General features: G+C 31.6%; 3 protein-coding genes across 3 annotated transcripts; all 3 read right to left on the bottom strand.

Moving 5' to 3' along the window:
- Positions 1–3157: 3157 nt before the first annotated feature.
- On the bottom strand, positions 3158–4156 carry LOC145068755 (Cox19-like CHCH family protein). Its single transcript, XM_079015756.1, has 4 exons — positions 4021–4156; positions 3731–3873; positions 3493–3538; positions 3158–3398 (listed from the first exon to the last, which is right to left on the bottom strand). The coding sequence occupies exons 2-4, from the start codon at positions 3827–3829 to the stop codon at positions 3328–3330; spliced, it is 216 nt and encodes a 71-aa protein (XP_078871882.1). The 5' UTR covers positions 3830–3873; positions 4021–4156; the 3' UTR covers positions 3158–3327.
- Positions 4157–14874: 10718 nt separating this feature from the next.
- LOC145068240 (uncharacterized) lies at positions 14875–16309 on the bottom strand. Its single transcript, XM_079015201.1, has 3 exons — positions 16285–16309; positions 15926–16133; positions 14875–15413 (listed from the first exon to the last, which is right to left on the bottom strand). Exons 1-3 carry the CDS (start codon positions 16307–16309, stop codon positions 15092–15094), a joined length of 555 nt encoding a protein of 184 aa, XP_078871327.1. The 3' UTR covers positions 14875–15091.
- A 7787-nt stretch (positions 16310–24096) lies between these two features.
- Positions 24097–25876, bottom strand: LOC145069729 (uncharacterized). Its single transcript, XM_079016677.1, has 3 exons — positions 25212–25876; positions 24841–25048; positions 24097–24753 (listed from the first exon to the last, which is right to left on the bottom strand). Exons 1-3 carry the CDS (start codon positions 25720–25722, stop codon positions 24237–24239), a joined length of 1236 nt encoding a protein of 411 aa, XP_078872803.1. The 5' UTR covers positions 25723–25876; the 3' UTR covers positions 24097–24236.
- Between the last annotated feature and the right edge of the window lie 1623 nt (positions 25877–27499).

Below are 27499 nucleotides of genomic sequence, written 5' to 3'. Positions count from 1 at the left end.
TATTTATTTATTTAATTTGAGTATGTCTTTCATTGGATGTTTTTCTTAACTACATATTGGCACAATTCTATTTTAAAATTTATTGCTACGTATTGTTCTATTTTCAAAATTTAATGCTATATATTTTATGTTTATAATAATCATCTCGAATAGGTACATGTGCTTAAATGGAAATTGAAAAGAAAAAGAGAGAAATTTTACTGTTTCAGATTGTTAGTAGATTAAGTGTTCTAGCTTCTACGTACTTTTGCAAATATATATACAAGGAACCTTGTATTACATCTCCCCAAACTGGAGAGTCTTGGATGAATGAAATTTTAAATGGTCATCCTATTCTTTGTGTCGATGCATTTAGGATGCACTCAAATGTGTTCCTACAACTAGCTAAAGAACCTGAGTTGTTGAAAAGTACGGATTGGAGTCGAGTGATAAAATGTCAGTTGTTGAAAAGTTAGGGATATTTTATACACTCTTGTGTTAGGTGTATCCAATCGAGACATTGGTGAGACATTGGTGAGAGATTTCAGCTATCGTATGATTCAATTAGTAGAGCATTTTATGAAGTTCTGGAGGCAATAACTTCTAAAGACAAAAGCTTCATGGGTCTAGCATGCGACGTCATACGACCGAAAGATCCAACCTTTCGATTCATACCATCACACATCAAGAATGATAAAAGATACATGTCGTATTTTAAGGTATTATATTTATATATTTCTTTTGACTTTTTAATACAATACTACAATATTATTACTAATTTGGAATTGCATTAGATGTATTGATGGTACACACATAGTGGTACACATCCCTGAAACTCAACAGTTGCGTTATATTGGTAGAAACATTTAACTTAATAACAACTTGTGATTTTGATATGTGTTTTACCTTTGCATCTGTTGGATGGGAGGGATCTGCACATGACACACGGGTGTTCGTTCATGCTATTAACATGCCATCAATGAACTTCTCCAAACCACTTGAAGGTAAATTATCAAAATTAACTTTATTATTTTCCTATTGTTATATAAATGATGTTATAATTTCTTATTTTTAATCATTTTATTAGGTAAATATTATTTGGTTGATAAAGGTTATCCAGATAGAAATAGTTATATAGTTCCATATTCCAAGACAAGATACCATCACTCTCAATCTGAAAATGATCCTCCAACTAATATGCAAGAAGCTTTCAATAGTTCTCATTCATCATTGTGAAGTTGTATTGAACGATCATTCAGAATCTTGAAGAATAGATGGAAGATACTCAATGGAATGCCTAAATTTAGTGTGCAAACTCAGAACAACATTATTATGGCCACATTTTCTTAGCATAACTATATTCGTTGTAACTCAGAGGAAGATATGTTTTTTAATTTTGTTTCACAACATCCTAATTGCGTACCAATTGACGAACTTCATGATGTCCGTGGTAGGGATACAAATAATGAAGACTTTTAATAATATGAAGCGTGTATATAATGATATTGCTAATTTAATATGGAATGCTCGACGTCAATGATTTTATTATTACTATATTTTTTATGTTTCCGTATGACTTTTGATTTTGTAACAATACATAGTTATCAGAAATTTCCTAGTTTTGAAAAAGAACAATTTAGATAATCAATTTTTTATTATTATGTTTCTATTTTATATTTTTTACAAGATGTCATTTTATGTAATTTTACGTGTTTTAAAAGCTTCCAGCTACTTTTGTCGAACACTAATATAACAAATAAAAGCAACAACTATCAGCTAATTGTCACCAGCTACCAATTACCAGTTACTAGCTACCCGCAATCAACTACCAACTAGTATTGCCGAACACCCACTATATATAGAGTTGCTTGCATTCCAATGCATGTTAACATGCAAGTGAACAGTAGAAACTTTGTGTCATTTTTTTTAACTTTGACCCATAGATGTTTAAAATCTTTTCGAGTAAGTATAAAATTTTGTCAAATAGTCAATCAAATACGCATTTGCTCTTGTTATGCGTGTGTCAAACTCAAACGCCTATAAAAGGACTTTTTTGTTGTCCAGTTTCACATACCAAATACTTTCTTACGTTCTTACGGGGATGAATATTACTACAAAGTTATCCAAGACACCAAGAATATTTTAAAAGGATAGAAATCAATAATTTTGCAATTTCATTGGGAAGAAAATGTTTAATCTACCATAATAAATAAAAAGTCCAATTTATTCTGAGTTTTGGGATATTTACAAAAATGACTTTGAAATTTGGAAATATATAGAAACAACCGGATTTTTTTGGTTTGACTTAAGTGACCATTATGTCCGGAGCTTTATGTTGCATTACAATTACCTTTTCTGAAAGTAAAATATATTTCATATTAAAATTTTGGATATTCGTAATCTGAAATTTCAAGAACAATTAAGAGACTAAGAGGGTGTAGGAATTCATTTTGAACTTCAAAAAAACTTTTATACAAAATGACTTATGGACTTATGGTTGTAGAAAATGAAGTTTTTTAAATAGTATTTAGATTAGTTTTTATGGGAGGAATAGTCAATAAGTCAATAAGTTATTTTTTAAACAGTGTTTACATTAAGGGGGTGTTTGGCAAAAAAACTTATTGATTATTAGCTTATAAGTTAATAAATAAGTGTAAAGTAACTTATAAAAAAATGACTTATTAAAGATTCCCTACCGAAATAAGTTATTTTCATCCAAATATTTTTTTAACTTATAGTGGTGTGGAACGTAATAAGTTTTTTTTAAAAAGCTTAGCCAAACACTACCTAACTTATACGTATTTTAAAGGGTATTTTAGCATTTACAAGCAAAAAAGTTACAAGAAATTTTAAAAACTTGGAAATTCTAACTTATTGAAATTTCCTTTTTAAAGGCTCGATGAAAAGTTGTTTTCATATTGTCAAACATTTTTTTTAACTTACTAACTTTTCAAAGAAAATAATAAGTTAATAGGTTGTTTTTAAATGATATCCCAAACGATCAACAAATATGAAATTTTGATAAAATGCATGGTTTTTTACCGTGATTTTAACAAAATAAAATAAAATAAAGAAACATCGCAAGTTGAATGTAGATACGACACGAAAGCATATAAATGACATTTGGCTGAAAAATCAGTAATAGTTAAGAGGGTTTTTGAAAAATGTTTAGTGCAAATGAAAAGAAATACACATTCTATATCACTGAAATCTGAAATGTTTATTTTGGAAATAAATCAAAGTAAGTTGCTAATAATAAACAGATGAATGGAAGTTTGTTGTAGCTTTTCCTGGATTAAAGGTTAGGGCTTTATGCAAATTATCTGTTGCCCATTTGCATTTATACTCCTAACTTCCACCATTTGTGCGAGTTTTGATATTTTGTCTTCTCTCATTGCAAGCTTTGAGATCTTGAACTTCTGTAAATAAATGCACAATGTAAAACAGTTAGAACATTCTGGAAGCAAATAGCAATCAATGAATTGTTGTTACAGATGATATAAGGAGCATTACCTTTCTGGCAAACCTTCCAATTCCTATTAGAATTAACAAGACAATCCTGAAAAGAATTGTATACACCAAATTTCAGATTCCAGAGTTTGTTTTGGGGTTAATGAAGAATTTCAGAGCTATATATATATATATATATATATATATATATATATATATATATATATATATATATATATATATATATATATATATATATATATATATATATATATATATATATATATATATATATATTTACCTGTAATAATATATATAGAGAAGAGCATTGCTGGAGCTGCTTCACGTTCTCATCATCCTCATCTGCATCGTCCTTGTGAATGATCGGTTGTGGATCCATTTTTAATTCGATCAACAAATGAAGAGAAATACTGAATTCAAATTCTGAAAATTTTGTAAATTAGGTTAGGTTTTGAGACCAGGATGATGAATCTGAATTATTTCTGATGAGAATGCGAAAATGGTGAAAGAAGAAAAAAATGGTGGAGATATAATCGGAAGATAGTGTGAAAGAGAAGCGAAAAAGCATACAAAGTTCTTTTCCGTCAATTCGTCGGTGTCGCCGCCGGCTGAATGGAAGAGGGAATATCTTGGCGTCTCCACCTTCGAGCGGAGGGGAGATGAGGGGTTTTACAAACAGAGATAATCTTATTAGGTTTGACCAATAACCTTTATTTATTTATTTTATATTATTTTAAGTAATTTTTAAGGTTTTTATCGTAGAAACCCAACAACATTTAATATTTAGTTTTAAAATGCCATTTTTTTTGTCTTAGAAAATACTTGTCATCCTTTCCATTATTCACATTTGAAACAAATTAGCCGGTAGAAAATACAAAGAAACGCTTTAATTCTTTTTCACTTGACTTGTCTATGTTATTAGAAGACAAAGGAAGAGTATGAATTAGGGTTTTTAACCATCATAACAATTGTTGAGATTACACAACTGCTATCCAAGGTATTTAACTCTTTGGTTTTTGTTTTATTTTTACATGGCCAGGAACGATCAAAAAACTATTTGTTTGAGACTTCATCTAAACTACAATAGTGTATTTGTGTGACATACTTTCGCATATGTTGGTGAGGATCATTTCCTTTTTACTAACATCGATTGGGCAAATATATATGTAAGAAAATGTTATGCTTGTATTGAAAGAGTCATTGGGGAAGAGGTTCAACACCTATATTACTACATCCCTAACATGTCTTTATTTAGATGTATTTGTTTCATTGTAAATGATTTTGAACTATACCAAGTTTATAGATATTAGGTATGAATATAGGGAAATTTTAGTTTATGTTGACCATATTGGGAATGGTTTGGATGAATGGTGGGATGATAAAATAAATTTGTTTGTTAGCGAAGATAAAAGTGGCCTTGTAGATGAAGGTACACCTACGAATGAAGGAGCCTTACCATTGATGAAGGTAAACCTACAACTAATGGAGGCCCTTATACTGAAGGTGTTTCAAGATGAAGTTTTTAAAAATGATAAAATACCTTTGAACAAGACCGGTGATGATTAGGGGTGACAATTGATGACACAACACGACAAAAATACACGACACGAAACGAAATTGAGACGAAATTGAAATTAGAATTCGTGTTCGTGTTCAGAATTTGACAAGAAATTGACACGATTTAACATTTTTTGTTGTGTTTTTCGTGTTTTCTGTGTTATGTATGAAAAATATTAATTAAATACATTAATTGTTATTTCATGTTATCTTTGTTGTGTCGTGTTGTGTTTGTCGTTTTTTAATCGGTTCGTTTTGTTGTTAGTTCAAAAAAACCCCGAAATCGTGTCGTGTCGTGTTCGTGTTACATAAAACATTGTCGTGTCGTGTCGTGTCAGGAAAAAACACGACATGATGACCCGATTTGCCACCCCTAGTGGTGATGAGTTTCTTAGTAAGCCATGTCCTCCTGAAGGAGATAATGAAGGAGATAATGTTGAATGTGATGAAGTTGAAAATGATGGTGTAGAAATCCATTCCCTTTTCAATCCAGACTTGCATTATTGTTATTGGGATGAGATTTGAAAGTCTGAAGTAGTTGAAAAATAGGTTAAGTAATTATGATGTAGCACATTGATACTAACTATGCTTCAAGAAGAATGAAAATAAAAGGCTTTTGGTAACTTTTGTCATCCTCTCCAGTTTTCCAATGTAACTTTTGTCTTTCGTTACTTTCAACTCATATTTTAGAGAGTTAAAAGCATTCTTAACTTTTGTCTTTCATTTCTTTCAACTCATATTTTAGAGAGTTAAAAGCATTCTTGTAGTGTTCAGACAACTCATCATCTATCCACCTGAAGTACTTACGTTTTTCATTGCCATATGTAACTACAAAGTAATAGACCAACCAAAAAATGAGTTTACACAGAGTCGCTACTTCTTTGGATTTAAAACTCTAAATTTTAGATTATCGAGTTTAGTTATTTTGATTTAAAACCCTAAATTTAACATTATCCAGTTTATAATTGAAGAAGACGACGCTTTCCCTAGAGTTCACACATTTGTGAGACCCGCATGCTGGATTTTTATCGGGCCACGACACCTATTCCATGCTTGGCTTAGGATTAAAACAATTACACTACGACGTTAGATTCGTCGACAAAACAAGTGTTTGGTTCCCTGAGCTTCGTGATCCGGATGAAGATGCAACATGTGTATCTATGTGGACAATAACCACATCTGTAATGCAAAGTCAAACAGACCTGTAATAGTGAGTTTAAACATACATGAGTGCCTTATTTAACATGTATTTTTCGAGTTTGAGGGTCCATACCGACCAAACAAAGCAAAAAGGACCTTTTAAAACCAATTGTTAAAGTTTGTTGGGTTCGTATGGTATTAACCCTAATTTTTATTATGTCTTTTTAGAAATAAAAAAAATACAAGAATTCCATAAATAATCATTTTGGAGTGGTGGCGGTTCTTTAAAAAAAATGCAAATCATCCTAGAAAAAACAATTTTGCAAATCATTCTAAAAAACAATTTTGCAAATAATTCTAAAAAATTGGGTTATTATTTTTGTTATTTTTTTGAAAGGCTAATATCATAAATGAATAATATACTAGGTGTGAGACCTGTGTACTACACGAGTTTATTAAAAATAAAAAGTTTAATATCATTATGTAAACATTAAAATTTTATAAAGTAATTGAAAAAAAAAGTAAATCAACGAGTTTGTAACATTTATATGAATGTATTCTCTAATTAATAAAATGATAACGTTACATGAATAAAATGGGAACCTTCCATATATATAATCGTAAAATTTGGAAATTTAATGTAAGAATGAAAAACCTCAAAAAATGACAAGTGGAAAATAAGAAAATGAAAAAAAAGCCAAAAAAGTCATGTGGCAAAATGAAGGAGAAGAAGACACGTGACAAAAAAAATCTTTAATTATTAGAGATGATGATGCTGATTGTTCTCTTTTTAGACAAAATTGCAAAAATGGTCCATGTGGTATGCATTTTTTTGGGGTTTCAGTCCAAACCTCGACTTTTTTGGATTCATGGTCCTTTTGACATAGTTTGTACGCAAAATTGGTCCCCCGACTTAACTATCGTTAACTTTTTGTTGTTAACCTCCTCATGTTCATCTCACATGAGGGTATATTTGTCTTTTCACTTCTAAAGGACCATTTTTGCACCTTTAAAAAGTAATACCTTTTTATTTATTTTAATAATGAAAAATAAAAGATCGATCTCTCTCTCTCTCTCTCTCTCTCTCTCTCTCTCTCTCTCTTTCTCCACAACCTTCCCCACAATTAGGAATCGATCTCACCAGGTGCTGCTCCAGCTTCATTTCTTCACCACTTCAGCTAGCTCAAACCACATCACATTCTTTAGCCACCTCTTCCCCCGCTCAAGCACTTTGTTCGCCGTTCCACCACGTCGATGTTGTCGGATTCATCCTCCGCGTCGTCGTCTTCCTCATGTGGGTTCTTTATTTTAACAACAAGATGTTGGTTATCGATTGGGTTAATTTCACAAAATCAAAATCGATTTCTACTTTGCTGATTGCTATCGATTGATTGTCAATTTTTTCTCATTCTATTGATTTCTTCTGATTCTTCCAAATCGAGGGTTTGATCCTTGATAAACTTCTGATTCAGTCACCTTTTTCTCTGCTTTGAAGAACAAAGTGAATGTTCATAGAGTGTTTGCTCTTCATGAAGCATTCATGTTGTTTGATTTTGAGGATGAGAGTATATAGGACTTGAAATTAATGCTCATCAGATGCTTAATATCCCCATTGTATTTGAAAATGGGTCAAGAAATATGAGTTTTAACATTCTTATTTAGGTTATCTAGACAACTTGTGAAGGAATCACTAGCAATGATTAGGTCTCAAATTCCTTTCTGGAGGAAGTCAATGTTGGAGGCATATGTTCACATCGTTTTTAGGGCTTGGAAGGCTGCAAATGGGGAGACAAGAGAGGAGATAAGTTGGAGGCATATGCAGGCATTGGTTGATAGCTCAACTCATGAGCAAGGTTATTGAGATAAGTTTTGCTTCATGATTGAAATTGGATTGCACATGGTCTTTGTCACACCCCAAAACCACGAACGGTGGAAACGTTCAGGGGTGGAGGACGTCATGTACAATATCACAATAGTGTAATATAATAAACAAGCAACAACATCATCCATTGCATTATAAGTAAAGTTTAATACATGTGTGTTCTTTCATTGTAATAAGACACCAAAAATATACAAACAAAATAAAATACGAGACTTGTCTGCTTCGTCTTCTCAAAACCTGGCCACCGTACCTGTCTACTGTTGACCTGAGAATACAAGTTATTTTGAAAGCGAGTATCAGCTTTAAAGCTGGTGAATTCATAAGTAATTAAGTGTCGTTGTCTTGCTTATGAAACTCTATTATGAAGGCCATGTAAACCTTTAAATGAAAATGTTGATGTAAGTATGAAATCCCTAGAAAATCCCTTATTTTTATAAGTATGAAATGTAGTCTTCTACCAATACCCGAATGTTTTGTTATGACAATGTAGTCTTCTACCAAGACCCGAATGTTTTGTTGTGACAATGTAGTCTTCTACCAAGACCCGAATATTTTGTTGTGACAATGTAGTCTTCTACCAAGACCCGAATGTTTTGTTATAACAATGCAGTTTTCTACCAAGACCCGAGTGTTTTGTAAGTAAGATGATAGTTTTCCTTTAATTGTTTAGTACTAAAGTACTTAGTCTAACTCATCGTTTATGTGAAAGTATCACAAAATAAAGTAAACAGGAAAATGTACTACTGTAAGTGTTGTCACTGGGTACTAGGACTAACACAACATCACATTAAGCGAAATATGTAACCTAATGAACATCCGAAGATTGTCCAGAAAAAGTAATAATGTAAGTGTCATCGCTGGGTACTAGGAGTAACACAACATCGCAATAAGCGAAAGATATAACCTAATGAACAATCGAAGATTGTCCACTTGTCCTCTATAGCAGCAACAGGTGGGTGGAGGGGTTAGCCCCGGTTATCGATCTACCTAGTATAAGTAGTAACCTTAGACCTCCGTAGATGGTCATCGACCACTGGTGCTAATCAGTGGGGTTCGGAATGGTAAGTCCCGCCGAGCTATCCCATTGAACCGGGATAGGAAAGATAATTTACACAGTAAGTACTAATAAATCATCCTCGTAGTTCTAAGTACAAGCATCCAGGTAAGTGAATACAGGATAATGCACCTATGTAACAGTGTTCCTGTATGGTATTCATGTATGTGTGTCCATGTAACAGGTAAGTATATGTAAACATATTCATGTATCAGGTAAACATCTGTAAGTACTCATGTATCAGGTAATGTACTAGTATAGACTCATGAATGAACTGACTCTTGTTTGATTACTTGTAATAGAAGTAATGTTTAATATCTTCAAATTATCCCTATGATAATTTACTGTAATATAACTGGTTGATCATGTAGGTTTATACACTCTTACTACTCAAGGGTGTGGGAAACTAAATGAAAGGTGTAAACTATAACATCGATACATATATAAGCATATAAGTGTATATGCATAGTTTAGTTCAAGAATGTAAAATGGTTTTGTAAGACATCTTATTGGTTTTGAACAATAATTAACAATGACTTGATGTCATTTTAATATACATTTCAAAGGTAAAACATTTGATAACAATGTGTTTTTAAGATTTAAAACCATTTCATGCATCACATTTTGTAGCATGTGAAATCTGTTAACTGACAAACACAGTTATAAAATACATAACAATGATTAAATAACATGTTTGTTTCTACTTGTATTCCCCCCCCCTTTTTAAAGCATTTAAAATCATTAAAAACCTTGATTAGGGGTATGAACTCACCTGTAGTTGGTGATTGGGATGAACTGAACGGTATAGGATTGCTAGGTGTCAAGCGAGGACTTGTACACACACTACGATCCTAATGAACATATAATCACACATATATGCACTCAATTATTCTCAAATCACTAATTGATAATGTTAAGACATCCTTGTTGGATTAGTGTCTAAGTCCATAACTATTTTGGTATGTACTTGACCCGATGGTGCATGGTCCTTTTGGGTTGCCTTCACCAAAGCAACTTGATTGGAGAAATAAATAAAGAGAGAGAGGTTATTATGATTTATTAATATTTTATAAGAGTAATATATTAAAGGAGAAATCATATTTGTTTAATTAATATTGGTCAATAATTAATTAAGAATTAATTTTGTGATCAAATGTAATTAATTAAACTAGAGGGGCTGAATTGTAATTATGTGATAGTTAAAAAATATGGTAATGGTTATAATAAATATGGGTTGAACGAATTCAAGGAGATAAGGATCCTTGAAATCGTCCAAAGGATAAAAGATAAGGGTTTTCAAGGCTTATCTTATGGTTGCTTGGTGGGCAAGCAACTAGATAAGGATAAGGACTGAAACCTAATCTCTACACCTATATAAATAACCCTAAGGCCATAAGAATTCGTCCATGCCTTGTCTAGGGTTCCTAGAAACGAATTTTATACCTCTTCCCTCTCTCTCTTGCTTCTCCATTTGCTCTTGGTGTTTGTGAACCATTAGAGGAGTGACACTTGTGACTCTAAGCCTTCCAAAGTCAATACAAGGAGATTTGGGATTGTTATTGCTACATAACAATCAAGGTAATATTATAAACCTATTCTTATGTTAATATGATTACTTATATGCTAGAATTAGGGTTTCTTTATGTGTTCATAATGTTGTGTATCTAATAGTAAAAACATAGATCCAATTCTAGGGTTGCATGCACACATAGGATTGTTTGTACAAATCCCATCAATCCTAGACATAATAAACACTTTATATAAGTGTTTTAAGCCCTAAGGATTGCATCTAAGCTATTGTGGGACAAGGTACTTGTGTTTAGGGTTCCGAAGGACCCCATATATGAGTTTACTCCCCATATACCATCACACATGGAGTTTACGGTTGTAAACTCTTGAGTTTACGGCCGTAAACTCCCAACCATGGGGGTATTGTTTGTTTTGAAGTCCCAAATGATTCCTAGAATTATTCCAACTTGGTGGTTCAATTCTCGAAAGGGCTTAAGGTCTAAAAATACTCCAATTAGGAGTTTACGGCCCTAAGGCCATTTCCTTTGGAGTTTACGGCCGTAAACTCCATTGGAATGGTGTTCTTTTTGTTTTCAAGCCTCAAGCATAGGTGGTATAAGTTCTAGGTTTTTATTCCAAGCATATGAAGACATTAGGCACACTTTGGTGCCATTCTTTCATGTTTACGGCCCAAGAACAAAGTCTTGGCCGTAAACTCACTTTGGTAAGTGATTTTGATGCGCTTAAGGCCTTAGATTAAGTGGGAAACAATTCCATGTAAAGGTCTAGGGCTTTAGGTGTCTTAAAAACACCCTTTGGTCCATTTCTATGGAGTTTACGGCCTAAGATACACTTGGGCCGTAAACTCTCATTTGTTTGTGTTCTTTGATTGTTTTCTTGTCCTTAATACACCTACAATTGAGTCTAAGGCAGTAGCATAACACAAGGAACAAGCTAGGCTCGGTTTCGGGAGTTTACCGCCCAAGAACACCTTGGGGAGTAAACTCCTAGATCTAGTGATTTAGCCTTCTAAATCATGTTATTAACACATATAAAGCTTTCTAACACTACTAGAAAGAGGTACTCACAATTTGGGATAAAAACCCGAAGATCCGTGAGAGAGAAAATGGCTTTTCTCTAGTTGGAAATGTGAATAATGAATGAATTTGGTTCAGAATTCTATTTATAGTCCTGAGATATTTTTGGCAGAAAATATTTTTATTCCTGTAATGATCTCTAATATAATAGAGTGTTGGAATAACAGTGTTGCACAAAACCCTAGTGCACCCACTCTCCTGATATTTCCTGAAGTGTAAACCCTGAATTACTCAAACTTACGCGAAAAGTCTGAAAATTAACTGTGACTGCTATAACTTCTATTGAAGTGATATAGTTTATACAGAATGAAAATTTCAGGTTGTCACAGTCTTCTAGTAGATACTTCAAAGTGAAGTTGATAGTGGGCATGGTGTTTAGTTTTGAACATAGGCAGCTAAGAAATCTTTATACAGACGTTTTATGTAAACAGAAACACTATTACATCTCCTTGTATATGAATGTGAAAACTGATTTGTATATGAAGAGGATGGATAACATCATAACGTCATCTGGGTCTGTGTGCTTTTTTAAGAGAGAGAGAGAGAGATAGAAGGAAAGAGAAAGATAGAGAGAGAGAGAGAAGGAAAGAGAGAGAGAGAGCGAGAGATCTTTTATTTTTTTCATTATTGTATTACTTTTTAAAAAAATATATTTTTTTAGGTGCAAAAATGGTCATTTAGAAGTGAAAAGACAAATATACCCTCATGTGAGATGTACATGAGGAGGTTAACAGCAAAAACTTAACGACAGTTAAGTCGGGGGACCAATTTTGCGTACAAACTAGGCCAAAAGGACCATGAATCCAAAAAAGTCGAGGTTTGGATTGAAACCCCAAAAAAATGCATACCACAGAGACCATTTTTGCAATTTTATCTTCTTTTTATTTTCTTTTTCAAAATATGGTTGTTTTGAAATGACAAAATTGCAAAAATGGTCCAAGTGATATGTATTTTTTTGGGGTTTTGGTCCAAACCACGACTTTTTTGGATTGATGGTCCTTTTGAGATAGTTTGCTTGTGATTTTGGTCCTTCAATAAACTGAAAAGACGAAATTGCCCTTATTATATTTATTTTCCTATAAGTATCTATATATATAAAATAGATCTCTTTTTCTCTTTCTCTTTCTCTCTCTCTCTCTCTCTCTCGCTCTCTTATACCTCACCAGACCAACCTTCCCCTTCTTTCTTCTTCACTTACAACCAAGAACCATCGCTGCTGGCCATCAGAGCAGCTCCCTCCGCTACTCCTCGCTGCCATGGTAAAAACCCACCAGCACCGTGTTTATTTTGTCGAGTACAGGAGCCCCAAACATCCCTGACCCTTACTCCTTCCTCCCCTTGTATCAATTTCTTACATGTTAGTTTCTAAATGTTTCAATTTCTTGATTTTCGTATAATAAAATAAATCTCAGATCTTGGTGTATGAATCTTGCAGGATTGTCTCCAGATACTGATTGATTGCAGAGTATGCTAACTCAACAACCGTAAATGAGGGGATAGATGTATATGGCTTCAGTGTAGTGCTATTAGAATTGGTAACCGAAAAAGAACCACAGGAAGAAGATGGGGATATGAATCTAGCAGAATGATCATGGAGGTATTTCAGCGAAGAGAACTCCATGGTTGAAGCTTTGGACCCAGAAATCAAGTAGGCTAATAGTTTCATGGAAGAAATTACCTTAGTGTTCAAACAGGCTCATTTGCACAAGCTAATTCGGAAACTGATGCTACCACCCACAACTGATTTGGGCTTAATACACACACACTGAAAAATTAAAAGACACATACTCACACTCGATTTTGTTTTCTGGGTTTTAGAAGAATCGGAGCAGTCTTTTATTTGGGAACATGGTTTAATAAATTAGGCACCACATCTGGATGGGTAGAGAGTGCAAGTGAGGAATAAGAAGATGAAGAAGAATAAGTTGGGGAAGTGTGTGTATGTGTGTGTGAGAGAGAGAGAGAGTGTGAGAGATGTGGGTCCCAAATTAGTTAATTATTTTATTTTTCATTTAAATTAAATAGAAAATGCATAAAAAATATACCAGAAGGGCATAATAGTCTTTTCAGTTTATTGAGGGACCAAAAACGCAAAAAAACTAGCTCAAAATGACCACCAATCCAAAAAAGTCGTGGTTTGGACTAAAACCCTAAAAAAATACATACCATATGGACTATTTTTGCAGTTTTGTCTTTTGAAAAAAATAACTTATAAGTTATAAGGTATCAAGGTAACCGATTGGAATATTTGTTAATTTAAATTGTGGGTATTTTTATTAACAAAAGATTCACTTATTAACCTTCTGATAATACTTTGTTACCCATTTACAACATCAATTTTTTAGGTAGTCATTTTGTAACATTATTTCACCCATATTGATATTTTGGGGGCTTAACCCACAGTAATATATAATATATTCAATAATGTAAGTTGTAAAAGTGGTCATTCAATTTTGTAATTGTTTAAATCGGATTCAGCCAAAATGAATGACTATGATACCGTAGGGTCGGCAAAAATATATTACGGAGAACCAATTAACATGTTACCAACCGAACCAATAAAATCGGTAGCCAACATGTTTGGTAGCCAATATGTTTGGCCGGTAATACCATGTCAATTAAGTAATCTCGGTACGGTAACGGTATAAAATTTTGAATATCACGGTTGTACCATACCAACCTATATATATATATATATATATATATATATATATATATATATATATATATATATATATATATAGGTTGGTATGGTACAACCGTGATATTCTGAGTTATTAATATAATTCAATTGATATTGATTCTTTTTTGAACGAAACATTATAGTAAAAGAAATTATTAACACAAGGTTAAGGAAGGTACATGACACTAAAAAGATTTACTAAAACAAGCAATGACCACAACCAACTCACGTTTATATTTGGAAAACTTTCTAACCATTCAGTGATGATTATAATATGAAGTCTTATATAGATTATAGTCTTAAACTCTTCAAATATAGATATTATTTAAATATTTATGTATATACCAATACCAATATGTACCAACCAAATTTGTTGGTAACCAACTAAGTTGCTACCAAGTATCATTGGTACGATATTGGTAGATAAAACTTTGTGCCATTTATAATTGATACAGTATACGGTTTGAAGGAAAAAAACTTGGTACCGTATCAATTCCACTGCTAGTTGTTTATATATATTTGAGTTTGTTTGACCACAAAAAGTAAAAACATAAACTTTATATGTTTATCACACGATAAAAAAACAAAATTGTTAACATAAACATGGAGGATCAAAATACTAGTATAATTTAACTACAAAAACAATGGTCACAAGCTTCTCATTTTCTTTACTTTCTTTTTAACTGTCTTCATCTTCATTATCATCATCTTCTTTATCATCATCTTCTTCTTCTTCCCCTTTTCTCCAACTTTCTTCTCTTTTTTAATGGCTCTGAAAACTCCATTTCAGATTCATCTTTTTCTTCGATCACATTATCAAATTCATCACCATTTTCATCAACGTTCTTGAACGTATCAAAAGCAGCATCCTCCACGTATGAATCCAATAGTATTTCAGTCACAGGATTAGAGTTTTTTGTTCCATGAACAGGTGCTTTAATGGAAGGTGGATTTGGAGAGCTTGACTTCATTATCTCACATCTGATTTGCTTCTCAACCTTCCCAAAAGTAATGGGCTCAGTTGAAATAATGTCCACAAATCTATCAAAAGTCGAAACACATAATTTAGGATTTTCAAAAGTTTGACATTTGAGGTCAAAATCACTAGTTTTTTTATTTCAAGATTTACTCGAAAGTCTTTGATTTTATTATAAGTAGACTAAATTACACGAATGGTCCCTATGGTTTGGGTTAATTTACACGTTTGGTCTCTAAATTATTTTTTTAACTCGAAAGGTTCCTACTGTTTGTTTTTGTTGTGCGCTAGGTCCCTATCTTACCTATATAGACTATTTTACCGTTGATTTTTTAATTTATTTAAATAAACACACACTCAACCTCACTTCCACCTCACCTTACCTACTCCACTTTATTTAAATAAATTAAAAAATCAAGAGCAAAATAGTCTTTTTAGGTAAGACATTAACCAAACGCACAACAAAAACACACTGTAGGGACCTTCCAAATTAAAAAAATAAATTAGGAACCAAACATATAAATTAGCCTAAACAACCATTTATATAATTTAGTCTTATAAGTTATAAGTAAAGTACCTATTGGCCTCTTTCTCTGATTTGAAATCAACAAAAGCAAAGCCTTTGCAAATGCGTTCCCTAGTATTTTTGTTCCCCATAACAGCTGGAATTATGTTTATAATTTCAGAAAATGATTTAAAAGCCTCTTTTAAATCTCTATGAATGTTCTTTTTCTTTGGAAGGTTATTCAAACGTACACGAATTCCATTTGGAATGGCTTCAGGTACTGAAAAAGAATATAAGAAAAATCAAGATTGAATATAAAAATTCAGCCACGTGTATTTTAATTACTATTATTTATTAAAAAAAAGCTTATAATACTTTAATTACAAACTCATAATTCATCACTCAACAGTAGGAAAAGAGATGTGATTTACCGGTCAATGGGGGTCGTCGAGTCATCGTGTAAGCAGAGAATAAAAAAAGACGACGTTGAAACTTAAAAGTATTTCCAATTAGGTCTAAACAAAAAAAGTAATCAAATAGTATTAGTTTTGGGTAAAGAAATCCGATTTAATTTATAGGTGTTGAAAATATTATATAGAGATAATTGTACCCTTATTAATTTAAGAGAAATAAATTTTAAATTTTGTTTAAAACAAACGCACAATCAGGTTTCCAAAAAGTTATATTTATCAAACCTCATTTTATTTTAATTTATTACTCTTTCCGTCCCAATATTATTGTCCACAGACAAAAAACACAAAGATTAAGGAAAGCATTAATTACCACTAACTTTATATAATAAAATGACAGTTTTGTCATTACTTTGCATTTAATGTTCCATTAAATGCTTAGTTGGTTAACTAATAATAAGGGGTATTTTGGTAAAAATGTTACTTATTTTTAGAAATGGACTATTATTTTGGGACAAACCAAAAAGGAAAGATGGACTATAATATTGGGACGGAGGGAGTAATTTATAAAAATAAAAAAAATGACACTTGTATCTTTTTTTTCTTTGCTCATTGCATATACAACCATGGTCTGGTTTTTTTAACATTTATACCCCTCATTTTAGCATTTAACTTTTTTCTTCCTTAGGCATTTTTACACCACCAATCTGTTAGAGAAAATATTAATTAGATTATTACACAATCGTTCACTTAACAAAAAAACTTCAAACTAATGTATATCAAATCTTAATGGATCTCGATAGGAACTCTTTCAATCACATTGCAACATGACATATTTGTCTTTCCTTGAATCTTGAATTGATACTATATATCTTTTACTCTTTTAGTGTAATAAACTTTTTAGTAATTTATTATAGGATTCAAATTTGGAGTTAGCTAAATAGAGATTGTCCTCATACAATGTAATGATTCCATTTCCTCTGTTGAATCAATTTTAACAAAAAATCAGACCTTACATAGACACATGGTTTTAATAAAATCAAAATCAACAGGTTAAACCCATGGTTTTAACATAATCAGACTCGAAATTTGATGGAACTGAAACCGGAATCAGTTACACCGACTCTTTAAATTTCTGAACTCATCATATTAAAAGTTTCCATTATGTAAACTACTCACACAACCAAGAATGTATCATCCCAAGTACATCAAATCTTTGACTAAATAAGATTGTCCCAACTACATCTACAATTGTTTATAGAGTTCAAAAAAGTTCACCGTAAATGTGGATACATATATCCGTATGGATTATTCTCTTCTTTTTGGGATTTGAGAAAATTAAGAAGCAATAGTTTCTTTTTATAAAGAAAATTTAATAAGACTCATGTATTCCCAATATTAGGACATTGCAACTTGAAGCTTTTAACTAGTAAACCAATAAAGATAGGTGATAATACTCACAGTTGTAGTTGCTTTTTATGGCAGCAATTGCTGAACTTTTGAATAATGTTGTTTATGTTATGAGGTAATCATTAGTTTGGATATCACTAGAATTTCATAAATAAAAGTAAAATATTCTTTCTAAACTGTTTCCCATATGCATGTTATATTTTTCTAACGATGTTATTATGGTTAATCTTATGTATATATCAACAATGGGGCAACTATTGTGAAATTCGACAGAATCAAAATAGTTCAACATAAATGTAATGGAGTTTTAACTTCTAACTCAATTGATAATTATTTCCAAATATGTTTATCCTAATTTTCTCAATAATTACATGTTCTTGGTTATGTGTTCTCTATAAGATGAAACATGTCTTTGTCATATAATAATCAAGTGAATATTAAATTATTAATGATTCATATGCACTTTCATGAAGTTACGTGACTATGAAGGAACTAAACAATTTGTTGGTTTAATTACGTACTCTGGGATGAAAGTTAACTAAAGATATAGTTTTCGTTCTTGAGGCACAACATAATAAAAAAAAAAACAACAGACATCATACATATTAATTAACAGAATCAGAATATAAGATCAAATTTAGAGTTACCGTTTTCGAGTGGGTTGAAGAATAAGCGAATGAAGCAATGCCGGCTGAATAAGCGTTGTCGAACGGCTGAAGAAGCAGCGCCGTAGGTTGTGGGTCGTGCGTGGTTTGGAGTTTCCAAACGTGGGATTTTCCTCTCGTAACGTAATTAAATACCTAGAAAATTAAATGGAAGTATTATTTATATTCGTCCATAAACTCCTTTTTCGTGCATGGATTAAAAGTATCATGGAATAAATCAGGATTCATAATTCATAGTCCCGGCCCAAAGGCTTTATTATTTTTAAATTTTTATTTAAAACATCCTAATTTTTCCAAGTCCAAATAGCGGTGATAAGTGATCGGCTATTCCATAACATTGTCGTATGTTAATTAATTAGGTGTGAGACGCGTGTATTACACGGGTTTATAAAAAAGTTTAATATAAAATTAGAAGAATTACATATTTTTTAAAGTAATAATTTTACATAAATACAAAGAATATAATAAATAAAGTAAGTAATAAAGGTTGTAGAACATTTATTATGAAATTTAATAGAATGATCTACTTTACATATATAAATCTCATTAAAATGTGGATTTTAAATTTAAGAAAAATGAACAATTTAAAAAAATGACAAGTGGAAAAGAAATAATTTAAAAATTCTTATAAAATGACATGTGTCAAATTTAATGAAAATATGATATTTGACAAAATTGATTTTCATTTATTAGATCTGGTACATAATGACCTTTAGGTGCCTAACATAAAATAGCATTTTAAATAAAGTTCTTAAGAATAAAATATTTACTTGCTATGTTACCTTTTACATAAACAGAATAAATAGTTTATTATCCATTTACCATATTAATCCTTCTTATTAAAGATGAACATGGGTCGGTTTGGGTTGGTTTTTTGCTAAAACAAAACCAAAACGTAGAAAATCGGTTTTTCGGGTTTTAAACCAATATAGGTTTGGTTTTTGTATGGTTCGGTTTTCCGGGTTGGGTTTATGGGTTTTTGGTTTTAAACCATGGGTTTATGAGTTCTTGTTTTTTTTCTAGTTTTTTGGTTCACACCCAGTGAAAGTACATTACGATAAATAATATTGTATCTACTTTAAATATATTAAAATAAATAGTACGGATTCTAGTATTTTAAAAGCATAAAAGTGTTCAAAAGATCAAAGTTTAACACCACTAAAGTTTGTTAAAAATAAACATAAAGTAATAAAAAAGATAAAGTCTAAAGTCTAAAACTAAAGTTTAAAATATAATAAATAATATATATGTGGTTCGGTTCGGTTTTTATGGGCGGTTTTTTACATCAAAACTGAACCAACCGTTGTTTTTCGTTTTTTGTAAAATTCAAACCTAAACCGTCGGTTATTGCTTTGGTTTTGTTTTTTCGGTTTCGATTATGTCGGTTTTTTTTGGTTTTCGGTTTTCGGTCTGGTTTTTGCTCATCCATACTTCTTATAAAAGTCGCTTCGTAACAATATTTCGTCCATTTTGGAGATTAAGCTGTAGTATATAGGAGGTGTTTCTAATTGCTTAGTAAATGTGCTTATCAACTTATTCCTATATAACACAGGTAATAAGTATATAGTAGTGTTTAAGCTACCAAAAAAAAAAAAAGATTATTCCGGTATGGTATCTATATGAGATAAGCATTTTTGTTAGGTTGTTTTTTTTAACTTATTAGAAACTCCTTATTAAAAAAATAAAAACTAAATTACAATTTTATCCTTTAAAGAAACAGTAATATATAAGGTGTCATTTTTGGTCATTTTACGTTACCTTTTGAAATGCAACCTAATAATTTTTTTTTTCTACAAAAAGCATAAACTATTTTGAATAAACAATCCCAAACACCCCATAATATAAATTATTCAACCATGTAAATTATAATTGAGATAATTCAATTTTATAATCGGTATTGTATTCGATCAAAATCATCTAAAATGACTATTATATATATAATAAAATAAGACTTATTTTAACATGCTATGATCATAAATAAGCTCAAAATTCGCATGGTATACAACTTCCTTGACATGAGGTAAATCACATAACATGATGGTTTAAATGGAAGAGATAATAATAAAAAAAAACATTATTGATTTTTATAAACATATCCTGAAATAAAGTTGAAAAAGTTAGGATCAGTAGGTATTTTTTCTTTTTTTTTTTTTTTTTTTTTTTTTTTTTTTTAAGATATGATTTTTAAAGTTAGGATCGTGCTTTCAATTATGTAGGATGAAATATCTTTTTGTATACAGATTCAGTTATTTATAATGACTAAAATTCAAAACCTTTTAAGTTCAAAAGTCATGCATATAAGTTTTTACTTTAAAATTATTTAGTACACTTGTCATCATCTTAAATAGGTAGGAAGAAAAGTAGGAACAAAAAGTAGGATGATATTTAATTTCTCGATAGGAGAAATTAAATAGTCTCCTACTTTTTGTTCCTAATATCCTCCTACCTATTTTAGATGGTGACAAATGTCATTAAATTTAATTTAAATTTGATTGAGATTTTGAATTTGTACACTTGTCATCATCTTAAATAGGTAGGAAGAAAAGTAGGAACAAAAAGTAGGATGATATTTAATTTCTCCTATCTCTAATAAAAGACTCTTAAACCAGCCACATGTCCTCTTTTAAAAACAATCTCATGCCACGTGTCATATTCTCCGAAGCCCTTGACTCTATTTCCTGCTTTTTTCTTCATCCAAAAACATTGCTGAAAATCAATTTTTAAATCGGAAACTATTCTGATTTCAATAAATTAGCAATATTCTAGGCAATAAATCAGCAAACGTAATCTTTTCAAAAAATTTAAACTGATGACCCAATTACTCCCCTTCTTATATGCTTCGGTAATTTGTGATTTGAACATTCGTCTGCACTCGGTTTCTAGCAGCCTACATGCTTTTAACTTTTGCATCGATTTTAATATTTATCCTTCTATGAGATTTGAAGATTCATACCATCAGGTAAATATTTTTGTGTTGTTGTATTGTGTGTGTGTGGTACTTTAAATGTGGACGCCTTACCCCATTGGAAGATACTACCTTTTTTTTTTTTTTTCTAAATCTCTAAAAAAAATCATGCAATGAGTTTGCAGGTCCTCCTTAGTTGAATATCATCGATGTTACTAGGTGCTTATTCCTAAATTTCATCCATATTTTTTTGCTTCCTTAATCTAGAAAAAATTATTTATTATTTATTCGTTAAGTTTAATTTGAATCACATTTCAATAAATAAAGTTGATTCACAGTACTTTAATATAACTATTAGCTTGAATGGTTTATAAATGGTAATAGGCAACCGATAATAAGGAGATGAGAGTTAATATTCGTTAGAATGCATACAAGGTGTTTGATGGAATGCCATAGTAAAATTTTATTGCAAGAGTTGAACAATTGTACATTCCATTCAACGTTTTATGAAAATTAATTAATTATTCATCTCATGAATCCAAATTTAAAAAATATTTTTTTGTTTTTATTTGGTTCTTAAGATTTTAGGACAACAATCCATCAAGCAAGCATGGTTGACAATAAACATTATTGTTTTCCTTTCTATAATGATTAGAATCAAATTTGAAGGTATGAAGTTTTTGATTTACTATAATCATCTTTAATCATAAATGGCTTGAAGATGGAATGGAAATCTTCTGTGTTATATGCAATATATATTTTCTCTCTTATCATATTTTACAGTATATTATTTCTAATTTTATCTTCCATTGTATTGGTAGAAGATTTTGAAGGCGTGTGGAAAGGGGTGAAGTGAATATATTGTCAAACAACAAAAGATTAAAGGATATTGCTCAAAAGTCCATGACACTAGACGTTCTGGTAATCTTGTCCAATGACTCGATGATAAAATGAATTATGTATAAAAGACATGAATCTAACAATAAATTAACTTCGGTCCTAAGTTCCACAACTCTTAACTTCTCTTTGATTTGGGGATGATAATATGACTGTTTTACCCTTATGAACTTGCATGAAAATAATACCCAATTTGATTCGTTGTAGAGTCAAGGTTATATTCTTTTAAGAGAAATTTCTTGCTAGAAATATGATTTTGCAAAATAAAAACCCCAAAATAAATTTGAGATAAATGGATCAAAGACATTTGATGTTCAAAATAGTAATTTTGCAATTTTAAGGTGAACTACCAAGTTGATCACATGCAATATCTATAATCCCTAATTACAACCATAATTCTTTTTTTACATAAGAAGAAATAATTTTGGAACCGCAAAAGAAAATCCAAATCATATATAATCTCTGATTTTATTCATTTATTTTATAATTTTAACTTTTTTTTCCTTTTTAACCATTGTATTTTGATTCTTCTCAGGTATCCGATTTGCGTTCTCTTTAATATACTATGTTGGTTAGGGGTAAAATTATCAAAATTGACATCAACACTCTAAAGGGATAAGCAATAAAGCCCTTTGTTCTTCTTCTAACATTTTCCTCTTTCTCTTTTAATTAAGACTCATTTTTCCTCTCTTTTGAGATGATATTGAAGAAAGGAAACTTTTTCATTTTTTATTCTTTTGAGATGATGTTGGAAGTTGTTTAAAATTGTTGAGAATTTGTATTGAAAGACGTTAGTTTATATTATATTATTTGAATTGTGTTTAAAAAATGATATTGGTTTCAAGTTATACAATTACAAGTTATGCTTTTGTAAGCACCTTCCGTCTAATAATCAATAGAAAAATAACATTTCTACACCTACATTTTCATTTTTGATTCACTTAGAAGGGATAAATGAATATTTACACAATCATGTTTCATATTTTTATGAATTTATTCAACTCAAATGTAATATGCTGAATAAGCATCGGATTCATAACATATTAAAGAATCCAATTCAAAATTTCAAAGAACATTTAAACAAGTATCAAATGTTATATAAAAGTAACTTTATAATTTATGATTAATGATTACATTTTTCTTATCTTATCTTATTTTATTTTGTTAACCGTGTAACACACGGGTTATAACCTAGTTAAATAATTTACATGACCTACTTGACAAATAACAAAATACAGTTTTTTTATAATAACACACATAAACATTGAAGAAGCCATATAACTCACATAAACAGCAATACCAATATATTTTAATATCAACCTACTTTCCATGAAAACAATAATAGCAATATACTTTAATTTTTATCTAAAAATAACAACATACTTTGAAACACACAAATATTATTGGGAAAAAAAATTTAATGGATAATCTAAACACACATACATAGTCATACATAAACAATGGCTATAAATATAAAGGTATTAGGATTGAATGTGTATATTGATTGATCTTCCATTGACTAGGAGATAAACCTTTTAACTGACGATTAAAAATATAAATAGTAAATTACACGAATGGTCCCTATGGTTTAGGGTTTAGGGTAATTTACGTGTTTGGTCCCTAACTTATTTTTTTAACTCGGAAGATTCCTACTGTTTGTTTTTGTTACGCATTTGGTCCCTGTCTTATCTAAAAAAAACTATTTTTCCCTTGATTTTTTAATTTATTTAGATAAACACACCTCCAACTCCACCCTTCACCTTACCGACCCCACTATATTTTCCTATTTAAATAATAGTTTTTTTTTTGTAAGACAAGGACCAAACGCATAACAAAAACAAATAGTAGGGACCAAGCGCGTAACAAAAACAAACAACAAGGACTTTCCGAGTAAAAATAAATAAGTTAGGGACCAAACGCACAAATTACCCCAAACCATAGGGACCATTCGTGTAATTTACTCAAATACAAAATATATAAACTTTGAGGTAAAACCTTGCAACATAAACATGGAAGATCAAAAACTAATAACTCTAACTACAAAAACACTTAGTCTCATTCTTCTAAACAAAAAATTACAAAAACAACAAAATCTCTCATTCAACCTCTGTTCCTTTAGCAACCATGGCAGATTTGCCACCATATTTTGAGAAAACACCAGAAAGCAAAGCCTTCTCCTTCATCTTCAACCTGTTTGCAGATCCAGGAATATTCTGTTTTGTTACATTCTCTACTTTCTTTTTAACTGTCTTCATCTTCTTTTTCTTCTTCTTCTCCTTTTCTCCAACTTTCTTCAATGGCTCTGAAACCATCTCCTTTTCTTTTTCTTGAATCACGTTATCAAATTTCACAAATTCATCTTCATTTTCATCAATGTTCTTGAACGTATCAAAAGCAGCATCCTCCACGTATGAATCCAATAGTGTTTCAGTCACAGGATTTGAAGAGGGGAGTAGGGCACTGGGATTTGTAATTGGAAGAGAGTTTTTTGTTCCATGAACAGGTGCTTTAATGGAAGGTGGATTTGGAGAGCTTGATTTCATTATCTCACATCTGATTTGCTTCTCAACCTTCCCAAAAGTAATGGGCTCAGTTGAAATAATGTCCACAAATCTGTCAAAAGGTTGAAACACATAATTTAGGATTCAAAAGTTTGACATTTGAGGTCCAAATTCTTTGATTTTATTGTAAGTAAAGTACCTATTGGCCTCTTTCTCTGATTTGAAATCAACAAAAGCAAAGCCTTTGCAAACAGGTTCTCTGGTCTTTTCGTTCCCCAAAACAGCTGGAATTATGTTTATGATTCCAGAAAACGGTTTAAAAGCTGCTTGTAAATCTCTATGAATGTTCTTTTTCTTTGGAAGATTAATCAATCGCACACGGGTTCCATTTGGAATGGCTTCAGGGACTGAAAAAGAAGATAACAAAATCAAGATTGAATATAAAAATTCAATCTTTTTGACAAAATGTGTATTAAAGTCAAAAGCATATCCTGCAATGAAGGGATTATGTTTTTATGCAATTATGGGGTTTGAGGAAGAGGAGATTCAAGAGCAAGTGAGAATAATAACCTTTCTGTTTCAGAAGCTTTTCTTTTTTAGAATTAGGGTTTCCATCTTCGGGGTTTTTCTTGAGGTTAGTGACATTTGCAAGCTGAGCAACCCTACTCTGCTCCAATTCTTCGAGTAATTTATCTTCAACGCTCGTATCGTATTCTTTCCCTTCACCAAACCCTTGTGGTTTATTCCGGGTCCATTGCCTCATGTTCTTCAACGGAACAAAAATCTCTTCATCTTCGTCTTCGACTTCATCTTCGTCGTCTTCTTCGAATTGCTCATCAAATTCATCTTCGAAATCGGAATTCTCCGTTTCAGGAATGCTAGTTTCGACTTTTATTGAGGTTTTTGAGGCAAAAACAGGAAATCCTGATGATAATTTGACATGAAACGAGAGTAACTTGTGTTTGGGAAGTTGAATTGAGAAGAAAGAATGGTGGGTTTTGTTGGAATGAAGAAGAGGGGAAGTGGGTGAGATGGGGATTTGGAACAGAGTATTCGGTTTTAAGAGTACTCCATTGTTCATTGTTGGTAGATGAATTTGAGAAGATGAGCTGCGAGGGATTCAATTATCAAACGGATTTTGCAGGGTCTGCGTAGTTTTGGATATACACACACTCACACACAAGGACACAACGATGCTCTCCGTTCTGCAAATAAGGGATTGATATTTGCCGTTTTGCAAAGGAAAACCCGTATAAAACCATTTTAACTTTTCACTATTTCAAAAAATAACCTTCTTGAGGGTTGGAGGGTGTTTGGATACATAATAATAATAATAATAATAATAATAATAATAATAATAATAAAAAAAGGGTGTCCAGGGTTGGAGGCAGGGATGTGTGCAGTGCGGTTTGGTGCGGTTTAGAATCAAAATCGCAAACCGCACCGCATATGCGGTTTGAATATTTTAGAAACCGCAAACCGCACCATAGATGTTCAAAACCGCGTTATGCGGTGCGGTTTGTTGCGGGCGGTTTATGCGGTTTGGTTGCGGTTTGTGCGGTTTAATGAGTTGTTCAACATTAAATCTATCAAAAAACCAAAAAACTGACCCGGTTAAAAAAATTGATTGCTTTTATTTTATAAAAACAAATACAATTTTTAAGTTAAATCGTTTGTAATAAATTGTGATTCATGCTAGTATAGTTTTGTAAATGTCATTGTTATTGCTCTATATTACCGTTATAGTTGCTATATTCTTATAAATCGTTGGATCTTCATCTAATAGTGTTTTAATGTTACATTATAGATATTTGGTTATTGTAAGAAATATATTTAAATACATCGTTTCTAAATCGTGATTTGAAATTATAATAAAGTAAAGAAAAAAAAGTATATATATAAAATGCGGTGCGGTGCGGTTTGAACCGCGGTTTTATAAATACAAACCACAAACCATACCGCATAGTGCGGTTTGATAAAATGATGAACCACAAACCGCATCACGAAATTCTAAACCGCATTATGCGGTGCGGTTTGGTGCGGTGTGGGCGGTTTGTGCGGTTTTTTGCACACCCCTAGTTGGAGGGTGTGTTTGGATACATAATAATAATAATAATAAAATAAAAAAAAAGGTGTTAAATTTACCGAATACCCTTTTAAAGTGTTTGGATATTGCTCAGAGCATCCGGTATGAGCCTCAACGAGAAGAGACGAGTGTGAGTGTGTGACGTGGCACGGCTCAACGCCGTCTTAAACGAGGGGAACACCGCCCCCCTAACTCGTTGCATCTCGTAGGTTGAATCTCGTGGCCACGAAAACGAGTTGAAACGCCCATTTCCAGCCAATGAATGACTTTCTCTTTTTCTGCATTTCTTCACCTCAACGGCGTTGAGGAAATTGAACACCACCCCCAACAAATAAAGGTGGAGATTAAGAAAACTTTTGGTGCTTAGGTGGCACACAAAAACGCCGTTATCAGAGTGTCCATACCCATCACTCTTATTTCCTATCTAAACACTCTCCATCCCCCAACCCAGTAAGCTAAGTTTGAGGGTGTTTGGATAGGGAAAAAAGATGGTGTTCGAAAATTTGTTTATTGTTTATTCCCACCACAATAAGCTAAGTTTAATTGTTTAGATAAGAATCCTTAAAAATCAGCTTATTGTCGTAGGAATAAACTGATTTTAATAAGTAGAAGATGTTTATTACTTATTGCTTATTTTAAGGGATTTGAGAATTTACCGAATTACCCTTAAAAAAAACGATACATAAACCTATAAACCCTTTCTCGATTAATTAGCTTCACAATTCTTCTGTCGTTCGCTATTACTTCTCGACATGCCATCGACCCTGGAAGC

The sequence above is a fragment of the Lactuca serriola genome, chromosome 8 (genome assembly GCF_051521515.1).
Source record: "Lactuca serriola cultivar US96UC23 chromosome 8, Lser_US96UC23_V15, whole genome shotgun sequence".
Lineage (NCBI taxonomy): Eukaryota > Viridiplantae > Streptophyta > Magnoliopsida > Asterales > Asteraceae > Lactuca > Lactuca serriola.
Note: the sequence above shows the minus strand (reverse complement) of the source record. Positions and strands in the feature narration are given on the sequence as shown.

Bases quoted from the DNA above. Each gene is read 5' to 3' on its own strand.
- LOC145068240 (XM_079015201.1), bottom strand. From the start codon at position 16,309: ATGACTCGACGACCCCCATTGACCG. The intron at 16,134-16,284 runs GTAAATCACATC...ATTCTTTTTCAG, and splicing joins TCGACGACCCCCATTGACCG to TACCTGAAGCCATTCCAAAT. The intron at 15,414-15,925 runs GTACTTTACTTA...GACTTTTGATAG, and splicing joins TCAGAGAAAGAGGCCAATAG to ATTTGTGGACATTATTTCAA.
- LOC145068755 (XM_079015756.1), bottom strand. From the start codon at position 3,829: ATGGATCCACAACCGATCATTCACAAGGACGATGCAGATGAGGATGAT. The intron at 3,539-3,730 runs GTAAATATATAT...AATTCTTTTCAG, and splicing joins CTCTATATATATTATTACAG to GATTGTCTTGTTAATTCTAA. The intron at 3,399-3,492 runs GTAATGCTCCTT...ATTTATTTACAG, and splicing joins TTGGAAGGTTTGCCAGAAAG to AAGTTCAAGATCTCAAAGCT.
- LOC145069729 (XM_079016677.1), bottom strand. From the start codon at position 25,722: ATGAACAATGGAGTACTCTTAAAACCGAATACTCTGTTCCAAATCCCC. The intron at 25,049-25,211 runs GTTATTATTCTC...CTTCTTTTTCAG, and splicing joins AAAGCTTCTGAAACAGAAAG to TCCCTGAAGCCATTCCAAAT. The intron at 24,754-24,840 runs GTACTTTACTTA...ACCTTTTGACAG, and splicing joins TCAGAGAAAGAGGCCAATAG to ATTTGTGGACATTATTTCAA.